Genomic DNA, 24,158 nt, shown 5'->3' with positions numbered 1-24,158 from the left:
CTGGATAGCTCTGGCCAAGACGTGCTCAATAGGAAGGAGGTAATGTGGATGTGCCTGAGATTGCAGCAACCCAGGAGAGTCTTAACCCTCCAACATTATCTCTTCACAATTCTTTTGACTTATTATACGAAGAAAGTGAAATTCCTTCAGGGGAGGCTCAGTTACTTGACAAGGATCCTAATCAAATTTCTAATGTCACTTTGGTTGATGGTGCTGAAATTGTTAATAAGGTATACGAGAAGATAGTTAGTTTGAGTTAAGCTGCACACTCTAAGGATTTTGATACTTCGCAAAATGTTTCCGATGTGTTTGTATTTTTGACCTTAAACAATACTAAGTTGATGACTGATGATGGGATACCCACACCAGCTCCAACACCTCATGTGCAGTACAGCAATGCTGCGAGGCTGTTATTCCTTGGCGCTGAAACTGTGTCTGCTAGCTCGGCTAGGGATCCTATTTTTGTTATGCAAACTGCTCCACCTGCAAAAGCTACACTTGGTGACTTTATTCTTTCACCTATTACCACCACCGACGAGAATCTTGGACCGAATAAAGGTAAGGTTACTCAATCTGCTAAAGTTGTTAATAACTCTGAAGCTTGCAGGAAAAGCGAGAAAATTCTGAGCAAACTTTGGGCAGATGATTTGGACACTGATCAGGCATTTGATAACACATTGGAGCCTGACACTTATACCGAGCAGCAACAGGCTTTGTTAGCGGCTCATCTTGAAGTGCACAAATTCTTATCACAACCTACAGACACTGTTAAAAAGGGCAAGAGAGGGAGACCTAGAAAGCCCAAGAGTCCCAAAGCATTTTCTGGCACCAAATCAAAACACAAAACCGCTACAGATCCTATTGAGTCTGGCTCTGATGCTGTGAATACAAGATCCAAACATGGTGTTATCAAAAGCAATCCTAAATATGGTGATTAGAGGATTAGGAAATTTTGATACTCATCTATTTTGCTTTACATATGCTTTATCTGATTAGATTTCTTTAGGGGCATGTGCAACCCTATGCTTTCTTGGCAAGTTACACTTTGTTTTGTTGCTATAGGATAGCTTTTGGCTTCCTTTCTCTCTTTTGTAAACATGCTCAGGCCTTAATAATGATTTGCATTGCTTTGAAAGAAAAAAAAACATGAATCTTTCATTTTTCTATTTGTCCCCAGCACCCCCCACTTTTTTTTTTCTTCATGTACGGCACATTATCAATTGTTCACTATACTTGCTCTTTTGATGAATTATGCCATGAATATAAAATGCATTAAGATTAAGCTTATCTGGTGGATTTTTGTGATCGTATTGGAATACCACTTAATATTGATTTTTTTTTTGTTACATTGGTAAATATTGATTTGTATATGTATGTAGTGTGACTTTTACAATATTATTCTTTAAATCTATTTTTTAACATGTTGCAAGTTTCTTTCTCAATATTTTATATAGGGTTCCAAGTGAACGGATTGGGAGGGGGAAAACAACACTTATTCAAAATTGGTTTAGGACTTTCAAAAAACTTTTCAGTAGAGCGCCAACAATCGAGTTTCTGAAATCAACAAAGGTAAAATTTAGTTTTTTTTTACTATATTAGTTTGTCGAATATTAGTATTTATGTAGTTATTTCATATATTTTTTTTGCGAATAAGACAAATATTAGAGTTTTTCTATTCACACCCTATATATTTCTGGTTACACCCAGTTTTTTTAAAAAGTTTTTGATAATACCAAAATTGTCCTTTAATATAAATTTTCTTAAAATGTTGATTTCATTCATTGTCACTCTAAAATTCCACTCTCTTTCACCCATCAACGATCAAACAATCTTGATGTTCAGTTAATCTCTATGGAAGATTAAAGAGTGAATCAAAACATCTTTCATTCGTACTCGATTGCATATAAATAAGTGAATTTTTTCTTCTTTTTCAATAATGCTGGTTTCAATTTTCTTCTTCTTGTTCAACTACACTGTACGACAGTTTCAGTTTTACATTGTTGAGGTTAACTTAAATTTAGTTTAAGTAGGTTCATGTAAACTTAGTTTACATAACCTACTTAAACTGAGTTTAAGTATGTACACTTAAACTCGATTTACATGACCTACTTAAACTAAGTTTACATGTACATACTTAAACTGATATTACGTATAATCATTGAACAAAGTTGAACTTTTAGATGTACACTTAAACACAATTTACATGACCTACTTAAACTGTGTTTACATTACCTACTTAAACTGGGTTTAAGTATGTATACTTAAACTTAGTTTACATGACCTACTTAAAATAAGTTTACATGTACATACTTAAACTGAGATTACGTAGAATCATTGAACAAGGTTGAACTTTTAAATGTACACTTAAACTAAGTTTACATGATCTACTTAAACTGAGTTTAAGCAGGTACACTTAAACTTAGTTTACATGTACGTACTTAAACTGAGATTACGTAGAATCATTAAACAAGGTTGAACTTTTAAATGTACACTTAAACTAAGCTTACATGATCTACTTAAACTGAGTTTAAGTATGTACACTTAGTTTACATGACCTACATAAAATAAGTTTACATGTACATACTTAAACTGAGATTACGTAGAATCATTGAACAAGGTTGAACTTTTAAATGTACACTTAAACTAAGTTTACATGATCTACTTAAACTGAGTTTAAGTATGTACACTTAAACTTAGTTTACATGACCTACATAAAATAAGTTTACATGTACATACTTAAACTGAGATTACGTAGAATCATTGAACAAAGTTGAACTTTTAAATGTACACTTAAACTCAGTTTACATGACCTACTTAAACTAAGTTTACATGACCTATTTAAACTGAAGAGGGATTTTAGGGTGTAACCAAGAAAAAATGAAGATGCTTTTTGAAAATTAAATTTTATAGAAGGATAATTTTGTCATTTTAAGATGCAACCAGAATTAAACAAGGTGTAATTAGAAAAACTTCAAATATTATTGAAAAGTTAAGTCCCAGATTAGGCATGTACATAATGATGTATAAGTATATTTGGAATATTCAATCCAAACACCTTTCACAATTAAAAAAGCATATTTAACCAAAAAAAAAATGAACTAATTGATGTAAATTTGACCATATACTGCTACATCTATATTGTCACCCCTTCATTTTACTTGAACTACCTATTTTTGGCCTCATATATAAAATTTAGGTTTAATTGCACTTTTGGATCCCTATCTTTTCAAAAGTTGCGGTTATGGACCTCTAACTAATTTAAATACAAAACAGCCCCCTATGTTTTGATTCTTTGGCAGTTTTGGACCCCCAGTCCATTGTTGACTCGGTCAACGCTGACGTGGCACCCTAAGTGAGGTGCCACGTGTCATTTTTTTATATATTTTTTTTTACCTTGGGGGTCCAAAACTACCAAAGAATCAAAACATAGGGGGCTGTTTTGTATTTAAATTAGTTAGGGGTCCATAACCGCAATTTTTGGAAAGATAGGGGTCCAAAAATGCAATTAAACCTAAAATTTAAAATTACATTTATTTTTATTTGTCTCTGAATTATTTCCAACATTAGAGTAATAAGTTAGCAATAGAAAACACAATTTGAGTTTTCGGTCCACCTTTTGCACATAAAATCATTATCAATCCAATATGGTTTGTCTCATGACTCATGGTACCGGAAAACCACTTTGAATCGCTTATGGTTTGCCTTTCGAGACAAAAAAAAACACAATACTCTTGCTTTCGCTTCCAATCTATAACTCAGAAAACTCATATAAATTAATATGCTTTAGACCTAATTTACAGAAAACGCCAACAAATGATCTCGATCAAATATGGTTTCGCAAAACACAAACATATGATTTTAGTTAGTAAAAGTTACCAAACTTGCTTTTTACATTTTTGTTTTGATCTTCTTTTTTTATAGTTTTTAATTTCTTGTTAGTTAGTTTGTTGCATACATTCTGCACTCGTTTCTCTCTATGTTGGATACTTTGAATTTAAATAACTTTTGATAAATGATTTGTGACCCTTTTTTTCATATGAAAAACTAGTATAAATACATAAGAAAATGACTGAAAATGACCAACAGTCTTAAACTACATCTATTCGGCAAATTTGGCTTGTTTTCCACGTGTTTGGACCTTTGATCTTGCCTATTCAACGAGGGACTAACTTCTTCTAGTCGAATCCAAAGACTTACTGAACCTCTTTCCAGTTAATCTTGTCAAAATGGTTATTCTATACCTCGTACTCAGAGCATTTCATGGTTTCAACAACCATTTTTCTTCTCGAAAGTAAGCACTTTGAAAATACAGGCCAACACAAGGTAACCCAAATCATAGCCCAAACATGATTAAAGAATACAAGTATTTTAATAAAAGCATTCACATGTTTTGGCTTCTAATTTTATTTAAAAAAAATGGGTTAGTTTAATATTTATAATGTTATTAATTTAAAAAGTCTCATTGAACTTAACTCAGTTAGTAAGCACATTGTATTATATATGCATCAGTTGTGATTTGAACTTCGGACATCTCAATTATTCATCTTGAGAGGTGGATGGATTTCTATCCACTATGTTATTTGACCAAAGAAAAAAAATCCAGACACGTTTAGTAAGAAACAAGATTTTCAATCCTCATTGAACATCAATGTGCAACTAGTTTACACGGAGAACACATGCTCTTTTTTTAAAAAAGAAAATAGAAAGAACCCATGGCCGAACACAATAAATAAAATTTAAGCTTAAACACACTTTTTACTCCCTAAGTTTGCAATTTTGGCCCTCTTTTAAAAAAAATGGCAAAAGTGACCCCATGTCTAGCCCCTTTTACAAAAGGTCAATTTTGACTTGGTCAAGTCTACATGGCACGCCACATGTGTTTTTTTTCAATTAAAAAATTAAATAAAAAAGCCAAATATATAAAAATGAAATTAAATAAATCAAAAAGAAAAAAAAAAGAACGTGAATTAAAATTCTAGAAAAAAGGGGGCAAAACATCTTCATCTTGAACCTCTTTATTTTCATAAAATCATTCAATTAAAAACCAAAAATCAAAACTAATCCCCATCTTCAACAGTTTCCCCTTTTCTTTACTTTATCTCTCAAACAATATCAACAACAAGCCTTTTTTTCTTTCTCACTAACAACAACAACACTCATTTCTTTCGTCGCTGTTTCAGGATGCAGAGTTGAGTGATTTCTCTCATTTTAGGATGCATAATCGAGTTTCAGAATCACTTTTCAAGAAGAACGTGTTTCATGAGCCTTTGCATCGAAGGATTTGAGATTGTCACGTTTTCTGCATCATCGTGAGCTTTTTATCTTCTTGCTCACATCTCAATTGTTCTATATTCCATAGTAAAAAACTCCAAATTCCATCTTAATCTTATCAATCATCATCACACAGAACATACAAATAAATCCAAAAACAAAGATCAAAACAAATTTTGAAATTCTGGAAATTTTGAAAAATCATGATGCTCAAGAAAACAGATATGAATCATTTTCTGTGACAATGGTCGTTCATCTCAGAGCCACCAGTGATTTTGTTTAGTTCTGTTTGAAGAGAAGAAGTGTTTTAAGTTCGATCTCAAAGCCACTAGAATGTATGAAAATCGAAACCCCTTTAATTTATTTTTTCTTTTATGATTATATTGTTATTAGGTTTTGAAGAAAAGGAGATTGAATTGTAAATATTTTGTGTTTGAATTTTTTGATGAATTTATGAATGAACAGTGTTATAAATTTTGATTGGGTTTGTGTTTGTTTTAAATTCTGGGTTTGGTTATTCTTACCTAAATTTGATGTTACAGAGGAAGAAGAGAAGAAGACTGAGCGCCTCTCCTTAATTCTTTTTTTTATTTTTTTTTATTTTAATTTTACAAATACAATTGTGTCATTTACATTTATTTTAAATTAAAAAAGTAGATAGCTGGCGATTTTTTAACTGATGTGGCGTGACACATAGGCTTGACTAAGTCAAAATTGAGGTTGGGTAAACATGGGGTCACTTTTCCCATTTTTTTAAAATGGGGCTAAAATTGCAACTTTTGTAAACTTAGGGGGTAAAAAGTGTGTTTAAGCCTAAAATTTAATGTATGATTTTTCTTTGATAAAAATTGTTTTTGAGTGAATTAATTATGTAAAATTGATTCTAACTAAAAGTGAGTTGTCAATAAATTGATTTGTAAAAGTAAGTTGAATTATAAATTTGCATGATAGAATGAAATCTAGAATCAAAAAGTAGAAATAACAGCTTCAAGTATAATTGATTCTGATTTCTAAAAAAATGTCAAACATAATTTATAGGTGGGGTTTAGCATGGGAAAGGGAACTTGTTTTCCACCATGGAAAAGTATTTTTTGACCATTAGATCAATTGAAGAACATAATCTAATGGTAGACTATCAACACTAGATTTTTTTCACACTATCTCTCACCATCATTCTCTCTCTTCCACCCCCACTCACCCACCACAAGCAAAACAGCATCAAACCCACCATTGTCCTTCCCCATTTCCCGTTGAGGCCAATGTGGATCTTTCTTATTCCATTTTCCATTAACTGACATCGTTTATTTTTAATTAATCCATATTTTTGTTCATTGTAGATTTTGCTCATAAATCCAAAACAAAACAAAAAATCATGTTCATAGATCCAAAACCAACAAACAACAAAAAAAGAAAAACAAATTGAAAGGCTTTTACATTTAGTCATGGTGGAAAATCGGAAGGTGGGGTTAAGTGGACAATTTTGTTATCACAATATACTCCCAGCCCTTATGTTCCTTTTGTCTTTGATATTCCTCTTCATTATTTTCAGAAAAAACATATGTATTCATGTAGAAGAAAATGAAAAAAAAAAAAAAAAAAAAAACCAAATTCCCAACGTGTGTTGTTGTTTGTGTGAGTTGCAGCAATTCAAGTATGGAACAAGTAGAGATGACAAGCAACATGTGTGTTGTTCTTTTTTATTTTGAGGAATCGATGGTTTCATGGTGGTACTCATAGAGATTGAAAACAATGTTTTAAATGTTTTTTAATTTTTTTTTAGTAAAGGTTGAAGACAATGTTAAAATAAAATACAATGTGGAGAGATCACAATAGAATCTATACTCCTCTTTAATCAAATGGTTGAAAAATACTTTCCCATGGTGGGAAACAAGTTTCTTTTCCCATGCTAAACCCCACCTAATTTATAGGGTTAGAATTGTTTTTGGCATGGAAGTCTAAACCATAGTAAAAGTTAAACCAGACCCTCGTCAAGTAAATGACAGATAAAATATCCCAAAGACAATAAGACTCAGACACACAAGAATAACAACACTCCTTAGATTGGTCGCATTTGGTTGCGTTGTGCACACAGTTTCTTCCGTCAAACCACCGTCATATGTGTCTATTTGTTTGTTTGTTTGTTTGCATATGGTGAAAGCCAAACCAATCCGAAAATTGTTGTTGACACATTTCATAAGGCTGAGAAACACGGGTAAAATACATTTTTGTCCCATCGGCAGTTAACTGCCGAGGAATTAAAAAACCGGCTGCAGTTAACTGCAGAGGATCTTCTGCTACAAATCTGGCAGAAGCTCTCTCATCTATTATTCATCTCATCTTCCAATTTTTTTTACCAAATCTCTCTCACAAATCTCTCTAAAAAACCCAACAAAATTTATTCAACAAAATCACAAGTAAGTAATTATAATGCTATTAACTTACATTTTAGTTGTTATAAATATTTTTATTTGTTAGTTTTTGAGTAGATTTATTATTTTTTAGTTTTTGAGTAGATTTACATGTTATAATTAATTTTTAGAGTAGATGTTAGTTGATTAATGTTGTTAAAATATTTGCATGATGTTTATGTTATAATTTAAAATTTTACGGTTATTTATTATTTTGGTGTTTTATATTTATTTTTTTATTTTAGTTTTTAATTAGATTTACATGTTATAAATCATTTTTAGATTAGATGTTAGTTGATTAATTTAGTTAAAATATTGCATGATGATTATGTTATAGTTTACAATTTTAGGGTTATATTTTAATTTGGTGTTTTATATTTATTTTTTTAGTTTATATGATTTATTTTGAGAGTAAATATAAGTTGAATAATTTTGTTATATTTTACGTCATAACAATAAAAAGTTATGTTCAACATAAGTTGAATGATTTTTGTTATAGTATATGATTAATTTTATTATTTTAGTAAAAATATATGATTTATAATTTTAGGGTTATTTTTATGATTTTTAGAGACTATGTATAATTTGCACATCAAGTGTTTGATGAAATGATTGAATGAGTTTTTCATTGATTGTTTTTAATTTCTTATTGTGTAGATTTGAAACAATGGTCGGGTGGATCGACGTTAATGCACAATTCAACGGCGGAGAACCTCAGAGGTTGAAGGTTCGGTGCCTTGGTGTAACGTTAAGAGGTCTCAAGGATGAACTGACTGGAGATTCAACCAAGGAGTCAACCCCAGAGACACAAGGAGGGTGGAACACGTTCGGTATAAACGTCCAACGCTCGACGAGGGGAGAGTATCATTCGCTTGGGGTGGAATTAACGAACGACGAAAACGTGACGATCATGTTTTGGGAGCACAACATGTTCCAGTGGATCAATATGCGGATGACGTTGGTGAGATCAACTGAAGATATCATCAAAAGTTTGATTCTGCCAGAAGATCGTCATTATGTACGGAATGAATGCACCTTCCAGCTACAACAGTTGTCTTCCTTTGAATGGGGTAATTCAAACTTGCCAAACGGCATGTCTCCAATATTCGACCGACATTCCCATTGTTCCCGTCAAAAGATTAAATTCTTGTTAGGCTGGTTTAAATGAAGGTATTGAAGTGTCAAGGAACGGACCTCATTCTTTTGACATTTGAATACCATCATTTAATCTCAGCCTAACAACAATTTAATCTTTTGAATGGAACATTGGGAATGTCGGTTGTATATTGGAGTCCTGCTGCTTGGCAAGTTTGAATTTACCTCATTCAAAGGTAAGACAATTGTTGTTGTTGGAAGATACAAACGTCCAACTGCAACAATTGATCTTCCTTTGAATGGGGTAATTCAAACTTGTTAAACGACAGGAATCCAACATGCGATGAGCATCTTGAATGATGGTATTCAAGTGTCAAAAGAATGCGCATTCTTTTGACACTTGAATACCATCATTCAAGATGTTCATCGCATGCTGGAGTCATGCTGTTTAGCAAGTTTGAATTTACCCCATTCAAGGGTAAGATAATTGTTGCAGTTGGAAGGTACATTTCGGAATGTAATGTAATGCAATATAATGTGATAACATATATAGTTGAATATGCATAATACATTTTGTTTTGAATGGAACAATAATTATCTTATTTATTCACTTTTCGAATTTATTTATTCATTACACAATTTTAATCAGTTGAATTCAAGTTACATTTAATTAGTTTTTATTCGAATACTCAATTATTCAAAACACGACTTTAATCGAAATTATTTCAAATGCGATTTTATTCTAAGTATCATAATGTCAAACAAAATGTGCGCGACACAAAAATAAAACATAAAAAAATCCAAAACAATTAGGCATTAAAAGCCATTACATTCATTCTTCCTCGTCACACAAGTCAACCGGGTTGCCCGCTACAGTCCCTGGGGCACCTTGATTTGGTTGAGGACCAAAATAGCATGTCCTCCCGCTCCTCCTCAACCTCGACTGATTGTACACCGGCACCTTCGAACCCTTCTTTTTTCGGAACCATCACAAACAATTTCGTGTCATGTCATAGGCAATTTTTCTTTGTTCTTCTCATCACCCTGAACGTTACCTTGATTCTGATTCTGAGATATTTCTACATTAAAAAAAAATGGCTATCAAAACCTAAACTAAACAACAATGCCATAAAATCGTAAAATCAAAAACTAAACCCAAACCTAAACTATCATCAAAACCTACACCTAAACCTAAACAATTCTAACAATTCTACAACGATTCATCAAAACCTAAACCTAACAATTCAATAAAAGTTCTCTAACAATTCTAACCATTGTAACATAAACTATCCTAACATATCATAAAATCAATAAAACCTATATAATTGAAATTTAACAAAAAAAAAAAACAATTCGACCACAAAACAACAATGCAATAGGATTCAAAAAAACTTACTTGGTTTTGTGATTGAAATTGGCTTGGAATGACTTCAAATTGCTCAAAATCGCATCTAGGAGAATAAAAAACATAACAATGGAGTTTTAGAAACTCCCATATCTGTTCTGTACTTATAACAAATTTTCGGCAGTTTACTACCGAGGTTTTCCTCGGCAGTTAACTGCAGCCGATTTTTGAATTACTCGGCATTTAACTAACTGCCGAGGAGGCAAAAACGTATTTTTACTTATGTGCCTCAACGTTATCTAATATGTCAACAACAATTTTCAACCAATCCCCACACCATCCATCCACCCAATGTTAGTCTTCAACGTTTTGATTAGATGATGAGACCATTCTCCCACTTGCATGATGGCCCCAAAGTCCCTAACCACAACAAATGTGCCCTCCAACATGGTCCCACTTTACCAAAAAGAGCAAGCACCAATCAAACCTCAGTAGACATATTTTTTGGTAACCGGTGCTCTTAAAAATACAATTTAATTATACTACTATTTAATTAAGGGTCATGCTAACCGGTGCTCCCGGGCACGGGTTAAGCATACAAAAAAAAGAAAATTCTTACCATAAAAGAAAGTTTTGTTGACTTATTTATGGATTAATTAAACAATTTTCAATGCAATAATTAACATATAATTTTCCTTTTTATTATCCTTAACCAGTGCCCCGGGGCATCGGTTAGCATTTTCCTTTAAGGGTCCGTTTGGTTCGAGAATTAGGAGGGGAGGGGAGGGATTTTTACGGAGGGGAGATATTTTTAATTAAAAGTGTGTTTGGTTCGGTTCACAAGGGGAGGTGAGGGATTTTAACAATATTTTACCGTTTTACCCTTAAACTTAATTAAATAAAAGAAACTGTTTGTTTTTACGATTTCAGAAACTTAATTAAATAGTAAGAGCGGTTTGTACATCTAACAAATAAGAGTGGTAGATTATATAATAATAAAAATTGTTACAAGGAAAATATAACAAAATAATAATAATAATTGTTACAAGAATAAGATAACCTAATAATAATAATAAGATTGTTACAAAAATAATATAATCTAATAATAATAAAAGTTGTTACAAGGTTAATATTGAGATTTGAAATTAATTTAAGGATAATTATGGCAATGCAATAAAATTTTAAAGAGATTTGCTCCCCTCCCCTCCCCTTCCCTTCCCTTCTAAAAATTGAACCAAACACTTCAAATTAAAAATCTCCCCTCCACTCCCCTCCAAAACTCTCGAACCAAACGGACCCTAATTAAAAGTTACTAGATTGTTTGGTTTTCTTATACAATAGTCTAAGATAATTTGTTAGAATTTCACTCATATAATAAAAAAGAGAAAATTTATATTTTACATATTGTATCTAATATCCTTTAACTTTCTTTTAGTGTAGTTGTTTTACTCCATTCATCTCTATTTATAAGAACCATTTCACCTTTTATTTGTCCCTATGGTATTTTTTTTGTGTGTTTTGTAATTGTTTTTTATATCCTTGACACACCTTATGCTTTGGGTAATTTTCATGATTTTTTTTAAGGAAGTAGTTTTCATGAATATATTAAGAGAATTTTAATAACTTGATTGTAATATTGACAATCATTCAAATGAATTTTAAGAGACACAAATATCATTTTGTTATCAATACAAAAGTTTAGATGAGTTGAGTTTTAAGGTTCATCATGGTAATATATCTAGAACATTTACAAAGGCTGAACTCAAATTATTACAAAACACAAATTAACTTGTTGTAAACCGGATCAACCTTAAGTTTTAGTTATTGCATTTATGATATCATTAAATTACAAAACGCAAATTTCCCTTGTGTTTTACTTTTTTTAATTTATTTTATTTGTATTTTTCTTTTTAATTACATAAAGGCTAGAAATATTTTTCTTAGTCCGATTTTAACCAAGCAATCGGAGATAACACATCCCATCTGCAGGGTCCAGGGGGACCATGATCCATGACCAGACTGCTTTAAAAAAGAACGGATAATGAACATATTTTAATAACTTCTTTCAAGAAGAAAAAAACATATTTTAATAATTTTATTTTTGAAAGATATTTTAATAACTTGTTTGTCAAGAATAAAATATCTAGGAAAATATCATCCTTATCCAAATAGAACTATTATATTAACCAAACCACTCTTTGTGTCTTTGAAATTTACAAAACGATACCATGAATTCAACAACAACAACACTACTTCGTCCTTCTCTGTTTCTTCTTCATCACAACCCAACCTCTTCAACCAAACTTATTTGTTCTTCTTCTTCTTCTAGAAACCAATCATTCATCCCTAAGCTTCAACCTTTTAGCCGAACCAAATTAGATAGACTCGCTAAAGACCTTCCTTTGATCGAAAAATCTGAGAAAGATCTCTTGGGTGCGTTCCGTTTTTTATGTTCTATTTTAGTTTGTTGTTGGAAATTATGTTTTTGATTCTTAATATTTATTTGCCAGATTATTGTTCGATACTTGAAGGTGATGAATCATATAGTTGCTGGCAGGCTTATTTTGAGCTCAAAGATCTCCAAGTATGTAATCTCTTTCTTCTTCTTCTTCTTCTTCTTTGTTTCAGATATAACTCATTCAAGATTTTGCGTTTTCCCTGATTTTTTCTGTTTCTGCGTGTTTTTGCCTTTCTTGACCAAATGTTTCTATTTTTAAATTCTCAAAGAATGATTTGTATGTAGATCCATGACATTTTTTCCTATTTTGATTATATGTGACTATAGAACATGGATTTTGTTATTCTAAAGTGAGTAAATTAAGGTTATACGATGAATCAGGCATTTTTTACTAATAATTTTATTATGTATATGTAAATATAGTATTAACTTATTGATTTACTACTTATCATTGATTGATATTAATTTACCTTTTAACAGAGAAAATTAATTGTCAATATTTTAACTATCATTATTTGTTTTTTTTTTTTTTTTTTTTGTCAAGATAATTTGTTATTCATGTGCATATAATATCAACCATTGATGTGTTGATCTTCGGACATTATTCACTTTATTCTTTAAAGTGACTTGCTTAATTTAGAGTAGTATGATCCAATGTTTTTCAGGAAAAAATAGGTGTTGCAAGAAAAATGCGATTGAGAATTTTTACTTTCAAGAGTGATCATAAAATTTTGTTAGATTTAGAGACCAAATGTCAGGCTATATAATTTTAGAAAGTAAATTGATTTTCATTTGTTTGTTTTTTGGCTCAATTTCAACGGGTGACATGTTTTATTAGAATACATTATTGTCCTATTGTACACATGAACGAACTTTCATTAATAATTCCATTCCTCTTCACAATCTTTTACAGAAGGAGTCACCTAGAGCAGAGATAGAGAGGCTGATTATTGAGATTGGTGGTGTGAAATCCTTAATAGGATGTTTACATGGAATTGCACTAATGCGTAAACTGAAAAAGAATGATTTGAATTTAACCAATGAAATATATTCAGAAGAAGAACAAAATCCTTGTCCTAGACCAGATGGATTACCAAAATCTGCTGATGAAATGATGGAAGAGGAGCAAGCAAAAATGCCTGATTCATCATATACTAAACTTCTTAGATCCATGGGAAAGTCACCTGCATGGTATTCTGAAGCACCAGATCATGAAACAGATTGATGATTTTGTTTCAGTTTATAGGGAGGGATTAATGATGTGAATGTGTTAGTCGTAGGCTAGTTATGGATATGAATGAATTATGGAATAGCTGTATAATTGAGTTTTTTTTCTTTCTTTCTTTCACTTTGGTTATTGCTTTTCATAAAATCCCTATCTCATGTAATTTCAGGAAGTAATGTACAGGTGATTTTCTTTTTTGCAATTTTTAAATTCTGACTTAATGTCATGAAGTTTTATATTTTTGTAATAATTCTTAGGTCGAGTTTTCTAAGAGAGCGGTAAATATGGTTGTCTATAACTTTACTAAGGTGGCTATATAATGTGTGTTCTTTCTCCCTAATTCGGAAATTTGAGAAATGAATTATGGTTGTACTCTATTCACGGTAAACAAATCAAGATATAAGAAGTTGTTCCGGAAGCTTTGATATCAACGAGGTCAAATAAAAAATCATTATTTACTTATTGCAACTATGAAAAAGATTTGTCAAACTAATAGAAATTCAGAAAAACTTTTTTTTTTTTTTTTTTAAGAAGAAGAATAAAAAAGAAAAGTATATTGTATATAGATGTACCTTTTAATTTTATCAACACTAACTTATGGAAGATATCTTTACCAAAAAAAAAAAAAAAACTTATGGAAGATATCAACTATCTCTATTTCATCCCCTAATAAAAAACTACTATCTATTTTTCATAATAATTTAACGATAATTTTAGAATTTATTTTCCAACTACATGACATTTAAATTTTCTTTTAAGGCCATAAAATTACTTTTAAAGAGTGATAATATAGTACACAATTTGCGCTCATGAGGTAACGACTCACTCTCGCAAACCACCATGTTCTTTTCTGTTTCTCCCTCACAATGACTCTGTTTCTCAAATTCTCCCCAGTAAGCACCACTTGGAAACGGAAACAAAAGCTTCAATTTTTCACGACCCTTTTGGAAGCTTCACAACCCTATCCCCCTCACGTGATCTCCACCAACATCTCCATCGCTCACCATGCCAAAACCGGGAAACTTGTAGAAGCCCGCCACATGTTCGATGAAATGCCACTCAGAACAGTTTCCTCATGGAACACTATGATTTCTGGCTACTCCCAATGGGGGAAGTACACTGAAGCTTTGACTCTTGTTTCCTTCATGCATAGCTCTTGTGTTAAGTTCAATGAGGTTTCTTTTTCTGCATGTTTGAGCGCGTGTACACGTGGTGGGTCTTTGTTTCTTGGAAAGCAGATTCATTCACTCCTTTTCAAATCTGGATATCAGAGGTTTGGACCTGTGGGGAGTGCTTTGTTGCATTACTATGTGCAATGTTGTGGAATTAGAGAAGCTGAGATGGTTTTTGAGGAGCTTCGTGATGAGAATCACGTGTTGTGGAGTTTGATGCTTGCGGGGTATGTGCAGCGTGATATGATAGGTGATGCTATGGAAATATTTGAAAAGATGCCTGTTAGGGATGTTGTGGCTTGGACTACGTTGATATCTGGATATGCGAAGAGGGAAGATGGGTGTGAGAGGGCTTTGGATTTGTTTGGATGTATGAGGAGGAGTTCAGAGGTGTTGCCTAATGAGTTCACTTTGGATTGTGTTTTGAGGGTTTGTGCTAGACTTAGGATTCTGTATGTTGGGAAGGTTGTTCATGGACTTTGCATTAAGGATGGTTTTGATTTTGATAACTCAGTTAGTAGTGCACTTGCTGAGTTTTATTGTGTTTCTGATGCTGTAGACGACGCAAAGAGAGTTTATGAAAGCATGGTAGGGGAAGCTTGTTCGAACGTTGCTGACTCGCTGATTGGTGGCCTTGTTTCAATGGGGAGGGTCAAAGAAGCGGGGATGATCTTTTATGGATTGAGAGATAAAACTCTCATCTCTAATAATTTGATGATTAAAGGTTATGCGATGAGTGGTCAGTTTAAAAAATCGAAAAAATTGTTTGAGAAAATGAGTCTCAAACATTTAACCTCCTTAAATACTATGATTACTGTGTATTCCAAGAACGGTGAACTTGACGAAGCTGTGAAGCTTTTTGACAAAACTAAGGGTGAAAGAAATTGTGTAACGTGGAATTCAATGATGTCGGGTTACATTCATAATGGTGAGCACAGCGAGGCATTGAAATTATACGTGACCATGCGTAGATTTTTAGTTGAGTATAGCAGATCAACATTCTCTGTTCTATTTCGTGCTTGTGCATACCTCTGTTCTTTTCAACAAGGACAGTTGCTTCATGCACACTTAGCCAAAACGCCATACCAGGAAAATGTTTACGTTGGAACTGCTCTTGTGGATTTCTATTCCAAATGTGGTCACTTGGCCGATGCTCAAAGGTCATTCACCAGCATCTTTTCACCCAATGTAGCAGCATGGACAGCTCTTATAAATGGTTATGCATACCATGGATGCGGATCTGAGGCGATTTCACGCTTCCGCTCAATGTTAGATCAAGGTGTTGTTCCAAATGCTGCTACTTTTGTAGCTGTTCTTTCCGCCTGTAGCCATGCTGGCCTAGTTGACGAAGGTTTGAAATTTTTTCACTCAATGCAGATAAACTACAGAATAACCCCAACAATAGAGCATTACACATGCGTGGTGGATCTTCTTGGTCGGTCAGGCCGTGTGAAAGAAGCAGAAGAGTTTATCATACAAATGCCTATCAAAGCAGATGGTGTAATTTGGGGAGCTTTGCTTAATGCCTCGTGTTTCTGGAACAACGTGGAATTGGGAGAGAGAGCTGCTGTGAAGTTGTTCAGTTTGGATCCAAATTCAGTATCTGCTTTAGTTACTCTGTCTAATATGTATGCCAGACGGGGTAGATGGGGGAAGAAAACAAAAATTAGGAAGAGGTTACAGAGTTTGGAATTGAGAAAAGATCAAGGGTTCAGCTGGATAGAGTTGAACAACAATGTTCATCTGTTCTCTGTAGAAGATACAACACATCCATATTCTGATGTTATTTACAAAACTGTAGAGCATATAACCGCAACCATTAACTCTATCGTACCGTTCAATTATCTCTATAGCAGCAATGACAGATAGTGTTTCTAATGCAACCTGCTTTTTATGATCTTATCTTTCTTTCAGATGTGGCCACTTAAATATTTTCAGTGAAGCACACAGTTTCCTAAAAGGTGAGTTTTTCAAACTTATTGAATGGGTTAGGTTTTGCAAAATTAGTTTCAGTTAAAAAATGATTTATACACTCATACTGAAATTGTAGTTATTGGGAAGAACCCAAATTTCACACTGAAAAGAGTTTATAAGAAGAGACACTCGTCATCTTACATTACCAAGAAGTGGGAATCATAGAATTAGAATACCAGGTCTATAAAATACAAAGTAGTGTTTGTGTCAATTTTCTAGACTGAGAGTGCAATTAAAATATTGTTTGTGGTAAGTGACAGTTGGACTTCAATTTTTTTCAATTCTAGAGGATCAAACCAAATAATCGATGTAGAACTTTTGTTTGTGAATTGTATATGAAAAATCACAGTTGAAAAATTGGTGGTACTAGAAAAAGCACCATTTATGGACAAAATATCAACATGATTGAACAATTATACCACTTTTCAAATAGTAGGTTCATGAGACAAACGGTTTATATTATGTATATAGTTATGGGGATTTCTCTTGTACAACCAACAACAAAGAAATTTGATGATGACATTATCCTACTTTAGAAGCTCAAATTGTATTCCAAGGTCCACATGAAAATGTGCTTCAGTTCTTTGAATACATAGGTTTTAGATGTCCCGAGAGAAAAATAGTTGCTGGTGTTTTACTAGCAACAATATTAGTTAAAAAAAGATGAACCTTAAAACTATGTTTTGGTTCCTAAAACTATGCAGCCCTTTAATTAATTCATTTTACGCAGGAGAGAAGCTCATGAGATGATACATGACAGATCTTGGAGTTTCCAATGATAAGAGTCAAACCTTAGTGAAAGACTCGTACAATTTCAAGCAGGGATTTGTCTAAGGCATGTTTTTTCAGAGAATGGCTGCTTATAAAGCAAAGTTCATTTGTTTATGTATATATAGATAATCAAAACAACAAAGCAATGTTTTTATATTAATACTTTGTATTGGGTTCTTTAAAACAATAACGCTAGAGGGTACTATTCAATACAGACAAAAATTCCATGGCTATTCTTTATTCTGTTGAATTTTTATAAGTATATAAAAGATTTAAGTTTTGGTTAATTATACTACACCCGTGCAATGCTTGGCCTGCATCTAGTTATTAAATATTCTTAGATGGAATACAGTATAATATAATACATATGCTATACAAGCATGTTGACCGATAGATACATAGTTTATATACAATTCCATAATGATAAGATAAAATATAAGGTGCACATATATGGTCACACATCAGCACTCAGCATAGTAATCAATGTTTGAATTATTAGTTTAGTGGTAGCAGGAAACATGGAAGAGGTGGATCAAGCTTTCATTCAAAACCCAGAAAACAGACCAAAACTCTCCATCACCCAAGCTGAAGGCATTCCCGTAATCAACCTCTCCCCAATAATCCACAACACAGTTCAAGACTCCTCTGCCATACAAGCCTTAGTCAAAGAGATATCAAGTGCTTGCAAGGAATGGGGTTTCTTCCAAGTTACAAATCATGGTGTCCCTCCCACTCTAAGGCTCAAAATGGAAGAAGCTTCTAAGATGTTCTTCGCACAGAGCCTGGAGGATAAGAAGAAGATTACCACAGATGATACCGGTTTGCCTGGTTATCATGATACAGAGCACACCAAGAATGTAAGAGACTGGAAAGAAGTGTTTGATTTTCTCTCTAATGACCCTACTTTGGTTCCTCTGAATTCTGATGAACACGATGATCAAGTCACTTACTGGACTAATCCATCCCCTCAATACCCTCCACACTTCAAGTAATTCATCTTTGTACCATACTAATCATGTTAAATATGTTTGTATTCCATGCAAAATTATGCAGTTGAGTTTAGTAGCTTAAAAAAATGTATCCATTTTTAGTCAACTCACCATTTTTAGTCCTTTCAAAAGGACAAAAACATATTATTCTTTGATATCAAACTCTAAATAATTTCAGTTATTATACTAGCACACAGTTAATGATATTGTAGCTCGCACCTGCACCAACACTTCAGATTGAAGGTTGTCTGTTGTCCAACACGAACAAAAATCTACACATGTAGTAGCGTTCAATCACAACCAGTTTTTTAAATAGCTATTGGTGTCTGCGTGTCAGTATTACTGTTAGGTTTGATTTGTGTATATGTGTTGGTGCTTCATATATGTTTATAATGATGTGATTATGAGCATTGCAGAGTTATTCTTAAAGAGTATATTAAAGAGATGGAAAAGCTAGCCTTTACGTTGCTAGAGCTCATAGCTCTTAGCTTAGGAGTTGAAGCAAAGAGGTTTGAAGAATTCTTCATCAAAGATCAAACTAGCTTTCTTAGACTTAACCATTATCCTCCATGCCCTTACCCTCACCTTGCTCTTGGTGCTGGTCCACATAAGGATTCTGGTGCCTTAACTATTCTTGCCCAAGATGAGGTTGGAGGACTTGAAGTGAAGCGGAAAACAGATCAACAGTGGGTTCTTGTGAAACCCACACCAGATGCTTATATTATTAATGTTGGTGATGTCATTCAGGTACCAAACATTATAGTTTTATGGACTTTTGACCTAATAAATGTTGTCTTTGTTGTCTTCCAATTTTATGATTTTCTTAATATAACCCCTTAATTAGAGGGTGAGCCATAGCATGACGCTAAGGTCGTTCGTTGCCTTGCGACGTGAAGGTTATTAAATTTTTATATTAAGTGAGAAGTGTCGCCGTTTATAAACTCAATTCATGTCTTATCTATTTACATAGGTCACAAATTTGAATCCTGAAAACAGCTTCTTCAATAGCAGAGATAAGGCTGCATAGGAGCCTAGTGTTCTGGGGACGTCCTAAAATATTTAACGGGAGAATTGGGTTTATTGTTGTAGGTTTGGAGCAATGATGCCTATGAGAGTGTGGAGCACAGAGCGATTGTGAGCACAGAGAAGGAAAGGTTTTCTATTCCCTTCTTTTTATTCCCAGGATATGACGCTGAAGTCAAACCTTTTGAAGAGCTTATAAATGAGCAAAACCCTTCAAAATATAGGCCATATAAATGGGGAAAGTTTCTTGTTCACAGAAAAGACAGCAATATCAAGAAACAAGATGTGGAGAATCTTCAAATTTATCATTATAAGCTACCCTAGAGCTAGACAGTTTAACAAAATAATGGTCATGTTTTTAGTGCATATGTTAAGGAATTAAATGTGAAAGATTTATCTTAGAAATTGTGCATTCAATATTTAAACGTTTAAAAACAAATTATACTTTTAATTTCATTCACATGTGGCTTAAAAACACATATTAACATTTCTCTAAAAAAAAATCACTTAGCCCATGTTTGTACGCAATCAAAGATTTTTTTTTTTGGTTACAATCAAAGATTAAGGGGATGTATTGGATTAAGATTTTATGAGATTTTAAAAGACTTTTTAATTATGAAAAAGACTTTTTGTCTATAAAATTTGGAGTTAATTACATTTATAAAGTGTAACTTTACCGTTTGATCTGATAAACTTTTATGCTGCTTTAGGAAGAAAAAAAAGTACAAATTTTCATGCGACATATGTGACTTTATTAAATACGTTCGACTTTATTCTCATGAGGTTAGCTCAGTTGGTATGGACAATTGATAATATATTAAGGTCCAGGATCCAAACCTCAACCACCACAAAAAAAATACATACGACTTTCTTTCTTACAATGGCTACGCTACTATGCCTACATACTCTATCTATATAAGAGAAAACACAAGAAACCATCTTCAACATTACTGATTTATCAACTCTAACAAACAGAAAAATCATCACCATGGGAGAGGTAGACCCAACTTTCGTTCAAGAGCTAGAACACAGACCAAAACTCTCCCTCATAGAAGCCAAAGGTATTCCAGAAATTGATCTCTCTCCAATATTCCACAATGAAGTTCCAAATCCATCTGCTATTGAAAGCTTAGTCAAGGAGATTGGAAGTGCATGCAAAGCGTGGGGATTCTTTAAAGTCACAAACCATGGAGTCCCTTTGAGTCTCAGGCAGAGGCTTGATGAAGCTGCTAGATTGTTCTTTGCTCAGAGTTTGGAGGAGAAGAAGAAGGTTGCTAGAGATGAGATCATTCCAACTGGTTATTATGACACTGAACTCACCAAGAATGTTAGAGACATGAAAGAAGTGTTTGATTTTTACACCAATGACCCTTTCTTTCCTCTCACTCCTCATGAAAATGATGATCGAGTTATTCAATGGTGTAATCCAACACCTCCATACCCTTCAAACTTCAGGTAGTTGTTTCATCTTCAATCTATAATATAACACTCTTAAAAATATTTATGTGCATTTAAGTTGTTCTATCTTCTACCAAAAAATTAAAATGAAGCAATCAAATTTAATGTCTTTACTCGTCGTCATTGATCATCACTGCATCTCACATCTTTAACCTTATAGAAGTGTCTAAGGAGCATCTAGGGTCTATGGAAACAAATAATTTTTTATTTTTAAGGATACCTGTTCATATGTCGAACACACCTAATCTTAAAGGTGTTTATGTGTTAGAGATCTATACCAATTTTCATTGACAATTGGAAGTCTCATGTTGGATTGAGTGTGATCTGACCTAAACGTTGAGTTGTGTTATTTTGACATAAAATCGGACAAGAAATTTTTATAATAATTTGAACGATTAATTCATCAAACATAATTAAGAATATATTTGAATTGTTTTAACCATATAAATTATTGTTGATTTTTTTTGTCCAATTTCTGTGTCAAAATATAATTTAGGATTGCAATTCAATTCAATGAGTATTCAAAGGTAGATTAACTTTTAAACTAATGGGTTGTTTTTAAAATTGATGTCAACATGAGTAGAGTTATAATTGAAGAGTATATCGAAGAGATGGAAAAGCTGGCCCGTAAGTTATTGGAGCTTATAGCTTTAAGCTTAGGACTTGAAGCAAAGAGGTTTGAAGAATTCTTCAAGTATCAAACTAGCTTTATAAGATTCAACTACTATCCTCCATGCCCTTACCCTCACCTAGCTCTTGGCCTTGGAAGACACAAGGATGCTGGTGCCTTGACTATTCTTACCCTAAATGAGGTTGAAGGTCTTGAAGTGAAGCGTAAAACAGATCAACAACGGGTTCTTGTAAAACCTACCCGAGATCCGTATATTATCAACATTGGCGGTATTATTCAGGTACTTTTGACATAATTTTATACTGTGTTTGTTTTAGTCACTTTTATGGATTGCTTAACTTTAATTAGTATTACTATTCTTGATAGAAGTTATTGATAAAAGAAAAATATAGAAATTAACAAAATAGAATTTTGAATGATAATTTGAGAATGAATCACCACATCAAGAGGTACGCAAAACTTACATAGCCATAGCGCAACGCTAAGGCCGTTGCCTTATGATTCGAAGGTCATATTTAAATCGTAAAATTGCTCTCCACTTGACTTCGCGGATTTAAATCCTGAAAAATGTTTGTCGGTTTACAAAGACAAGACTTCATAGAGTGCATTGGGATGTCCAAAATGATTTAACGAGAGACTTGAGTTTATTGTTACAGGTTTGGAGTAATGATGCCAATGAGAGTGTGGAGCACAGAGCATTGGTGAACAAGGAGAAAGAAAGATTTTCTATTCCATTCTTTTTCAACCCAGGATATGATATTGAAATCAAGCCTTTGGAGGAGCTTATTAACGAGCAAAACCCTTCAAAATATAAGCCTTATAAATGGGGTAAATTTTATGTCCATAGAACAAACAGTAACTTCAAGAAACAAGAAGAGGAGAATCTTCAAATTTATCATTATATAAGCTACCTTAGAGAAAGATATTTTAATAAATGTATGACTTAGCTCATGTAAACAACCAAAGATTGATCGGTGTTTCTAAAATGAGCAACTGGCTACAATCAAATTTGTATTAGAATTACTGGGTGCATTATGTATGCAATTTATCTCATAATAAAAGACAATAAAGTTAATACCGTTCATTATGTTTGATCTCAAAAATTGATTTGATGTTTGTCTTAAATTTAGTGTTTAGCTCTCTGGTTGCTTGTATCTTTTGGTGAGATTCTTGTTGTTTATAAAGTATTTCAACATTTACAACTTATGACAAAAGAAAATTGTCATATTTTTGTTAGGAACCTAAATACCTCTTACATTCATTTTAAATACCCATGGTTGACATATGGAATGCGAGATAAGCAGTGTGATGGTTCAACAATGTAAAAAAATAGTTTACACAAAAAATTGATAGTGGACTAATGTATCCTGATAAGCTGTGTGTGCGTTTTTTGTTTGGAACAACTCAATATAAAATGAATTTAATTAGTATATGCTCTTAGTATATTGTTTTACACATGCATCAAATGATAAGTTATCGGTCAATTCATGAATACAAAAAACATGAGTTGTCATATTAATTAACAGAAATGGCAAAATATTTGTAAAATTATTATACACTACGTCTTATACTAATTAAGCTCTAAAAAATATACAAACTTTTATAGAAATCAAAATTAATATACTTCCTTCATCCCTATTTGTAAGTACCCACTTCCCTCAGAAAAAGAAAAAGTATCCATTGGAAGGAAAAAAAAAAAAGTCTATAAATATAAAAATTTGTTTTTTTGGTGTTAACCCTCTAATTTTCAGGGGAAAGGAGTCCTAGTAATTTGGAGTTCCATCCAAGTGATATGATATGAGAGTATGTTGATCTCAATTATAAATAAAGATTCATTGTCCTTATTAGCATTATTGAGTTGATACAAACAATACACTGTAATATGCATGTGTCGAGTTTGAACCCTTGACACCCAACTTATTCACTTTAAATGTGAATCCTACCCATTAATCCACTTGATAAAAAAAATTATTTTTCATATTTATTGAATAATTTATGTATTTCATTTTTAATATAGGTCAAATAGAGAAGACAAGTTATCAATATTTTGTATTCAAAGTCTTTCAATAATATTATTTCCAATCATAATTATAAGCAAAAATTTATTTTTTTAGGTTAATTGAATAAGTGATATACTAGGTCTATATTATCAACTATAAACATCATTTATTCAATGAAATGATATAGTAATGTTAGTGACATCACATGTAACTAATGCTAACTAACTACGTTATATGAGATATGATTGCATTAAGTGAGATTACTACCGACTACCGTTACTAATATTATTAATTTGTTAATATTTGATTAATTTGGTCAATGCTCAGTTAATATTCTT

General features: G+C 32.6%; 4 protein-coding genes across 6 annotated transcripts; all 4 read left to right on the top strand.

The window, feature by feature from the left end:
* Positions 1-12,295: 12,295 nt before the first annotated feature.
* LOC11443454 (CCG-binding protein 1) lies at positions 12,296-14,023 on the top strand. 2 transcript variants are annotated; one of them, XM_003608005.4, is made up of 3 exons: positions 12,296-12,552; positions 12,651-12,703; positions 13,491-14,023. In XM_003608005.4, the coding sequence occupies exons 1-3, from the start codon at positions 12,348-12,350 to the stop codon at positions 13,800-13,802; spliced, it is 570 nt and encodes a 189-aa protein (XP_003608053.1). In that variant the 5' UTR covers positions 12,296-12,347; the 3' UTR covers positions 13,803-14,023. The 2 variants fall into 2 exon arrangements, with proteins under 2 accessions (XP_003608053.1, XP_003608052.1); XM_003608004.4 differs by having other exon boundaries at positions 12,305-12,552; positions 12,630-12,703; positions 13,491-14,012.
* Positions 14,024-14,481: 458 nt separating this feature from the next.
* Positions 14,482-17,952, top strand: LOC11443453 (pentatricopeptide repeat-containing protein At4g16470). Of its 2 annotated transcripts, none has more exons than XM_024782649.2 (2): positions 14,482-16,253; positions 16,352-16,642. In XM_024782649.2, exons 1-2 carry the CDS (start codon positions 14,669-14,671, stop codon positions 16,495-16,497), a joined length of 1,731 nt encoding a protein of 576 aa, XP_024638417.1. In that variant the 5' UTR covers positions 14,482-14,668; the 3' UTR covers positions 16,498-16,642. The 2 variants fall into 2 exon arrangements, with proteins under 2 accessions (XP_024638417.1, XP_003608051.2); XM_003608003.4 differs by adding an exon at positions 17,679-17,952 and having other exon boundaries at positions 14,483-16,935.
* A 145-nt stretch (positions 17,953-18,097) lies between these two features.
* Positions 18,098-20,191, top strand: LOC11444118 (protein DMR6-LIKE OXYGENASE 1). Its single transcript, XM_003608002.4, has 3 exons — positions 18,098-18,707; positions 19,125-19,455; positions 19,798-20,191. Exons 1-3 carry the CDS (start codon positions 18,238-18,240, stop codon positions 20,053-20,055), a joined length of 1,059 nt encoding a protein of 352 aa, XP_003608050.1. The 5' UTR covers positions 18,098-18,237; the 3' UTR covers positions 20,056-20,191.
* A 93-nt stretch (positions 20,192-20,284) lies between these two features.
* Positions 20,285-22,907, top strand: LOC11445110 (protein DMR6-LIKE OXYGENASE 1). The gene is made up of 3 exons (XM_003608001.3): positions 20,285-21,186; positions 21,773-22,100; positions 22,477-22,907. Exons 1-3 carry the CDS (start codon positions 20,720-20,722, stop codon positions 22,765-22,767), a joined length of 1,086 nt encoding a protein of 361 aa, XP_003608049.1. The 5' UTR covers positions 20,285-20,719; the 3' UTR covers positions 22,768-22,907.
* The last annotated feature ends 1,251 nt before the right edge of the window (positions 22,908-24,158 follow it).

This window comes from Medicago truncatula, chromosome 4 (genome assembly GCF_003473485.1).
Source record: "Medicago truncatula cultivar Jemalong A17 chromosome 4, MtrunA17r5.0-ANR, whole genome shotgun sequence".
Taxonomy (NCBI): Eukaryota; Viridiplantae; Streptophyta; class Magnoliopsida; order Fabales; family Fabaceae; genus Medicago; species Medicago truncatula.
Note: the sequence above shows the minus strand (reverse complement) of the source record. Positions and strands in the feature narration are given on the sequence as shown.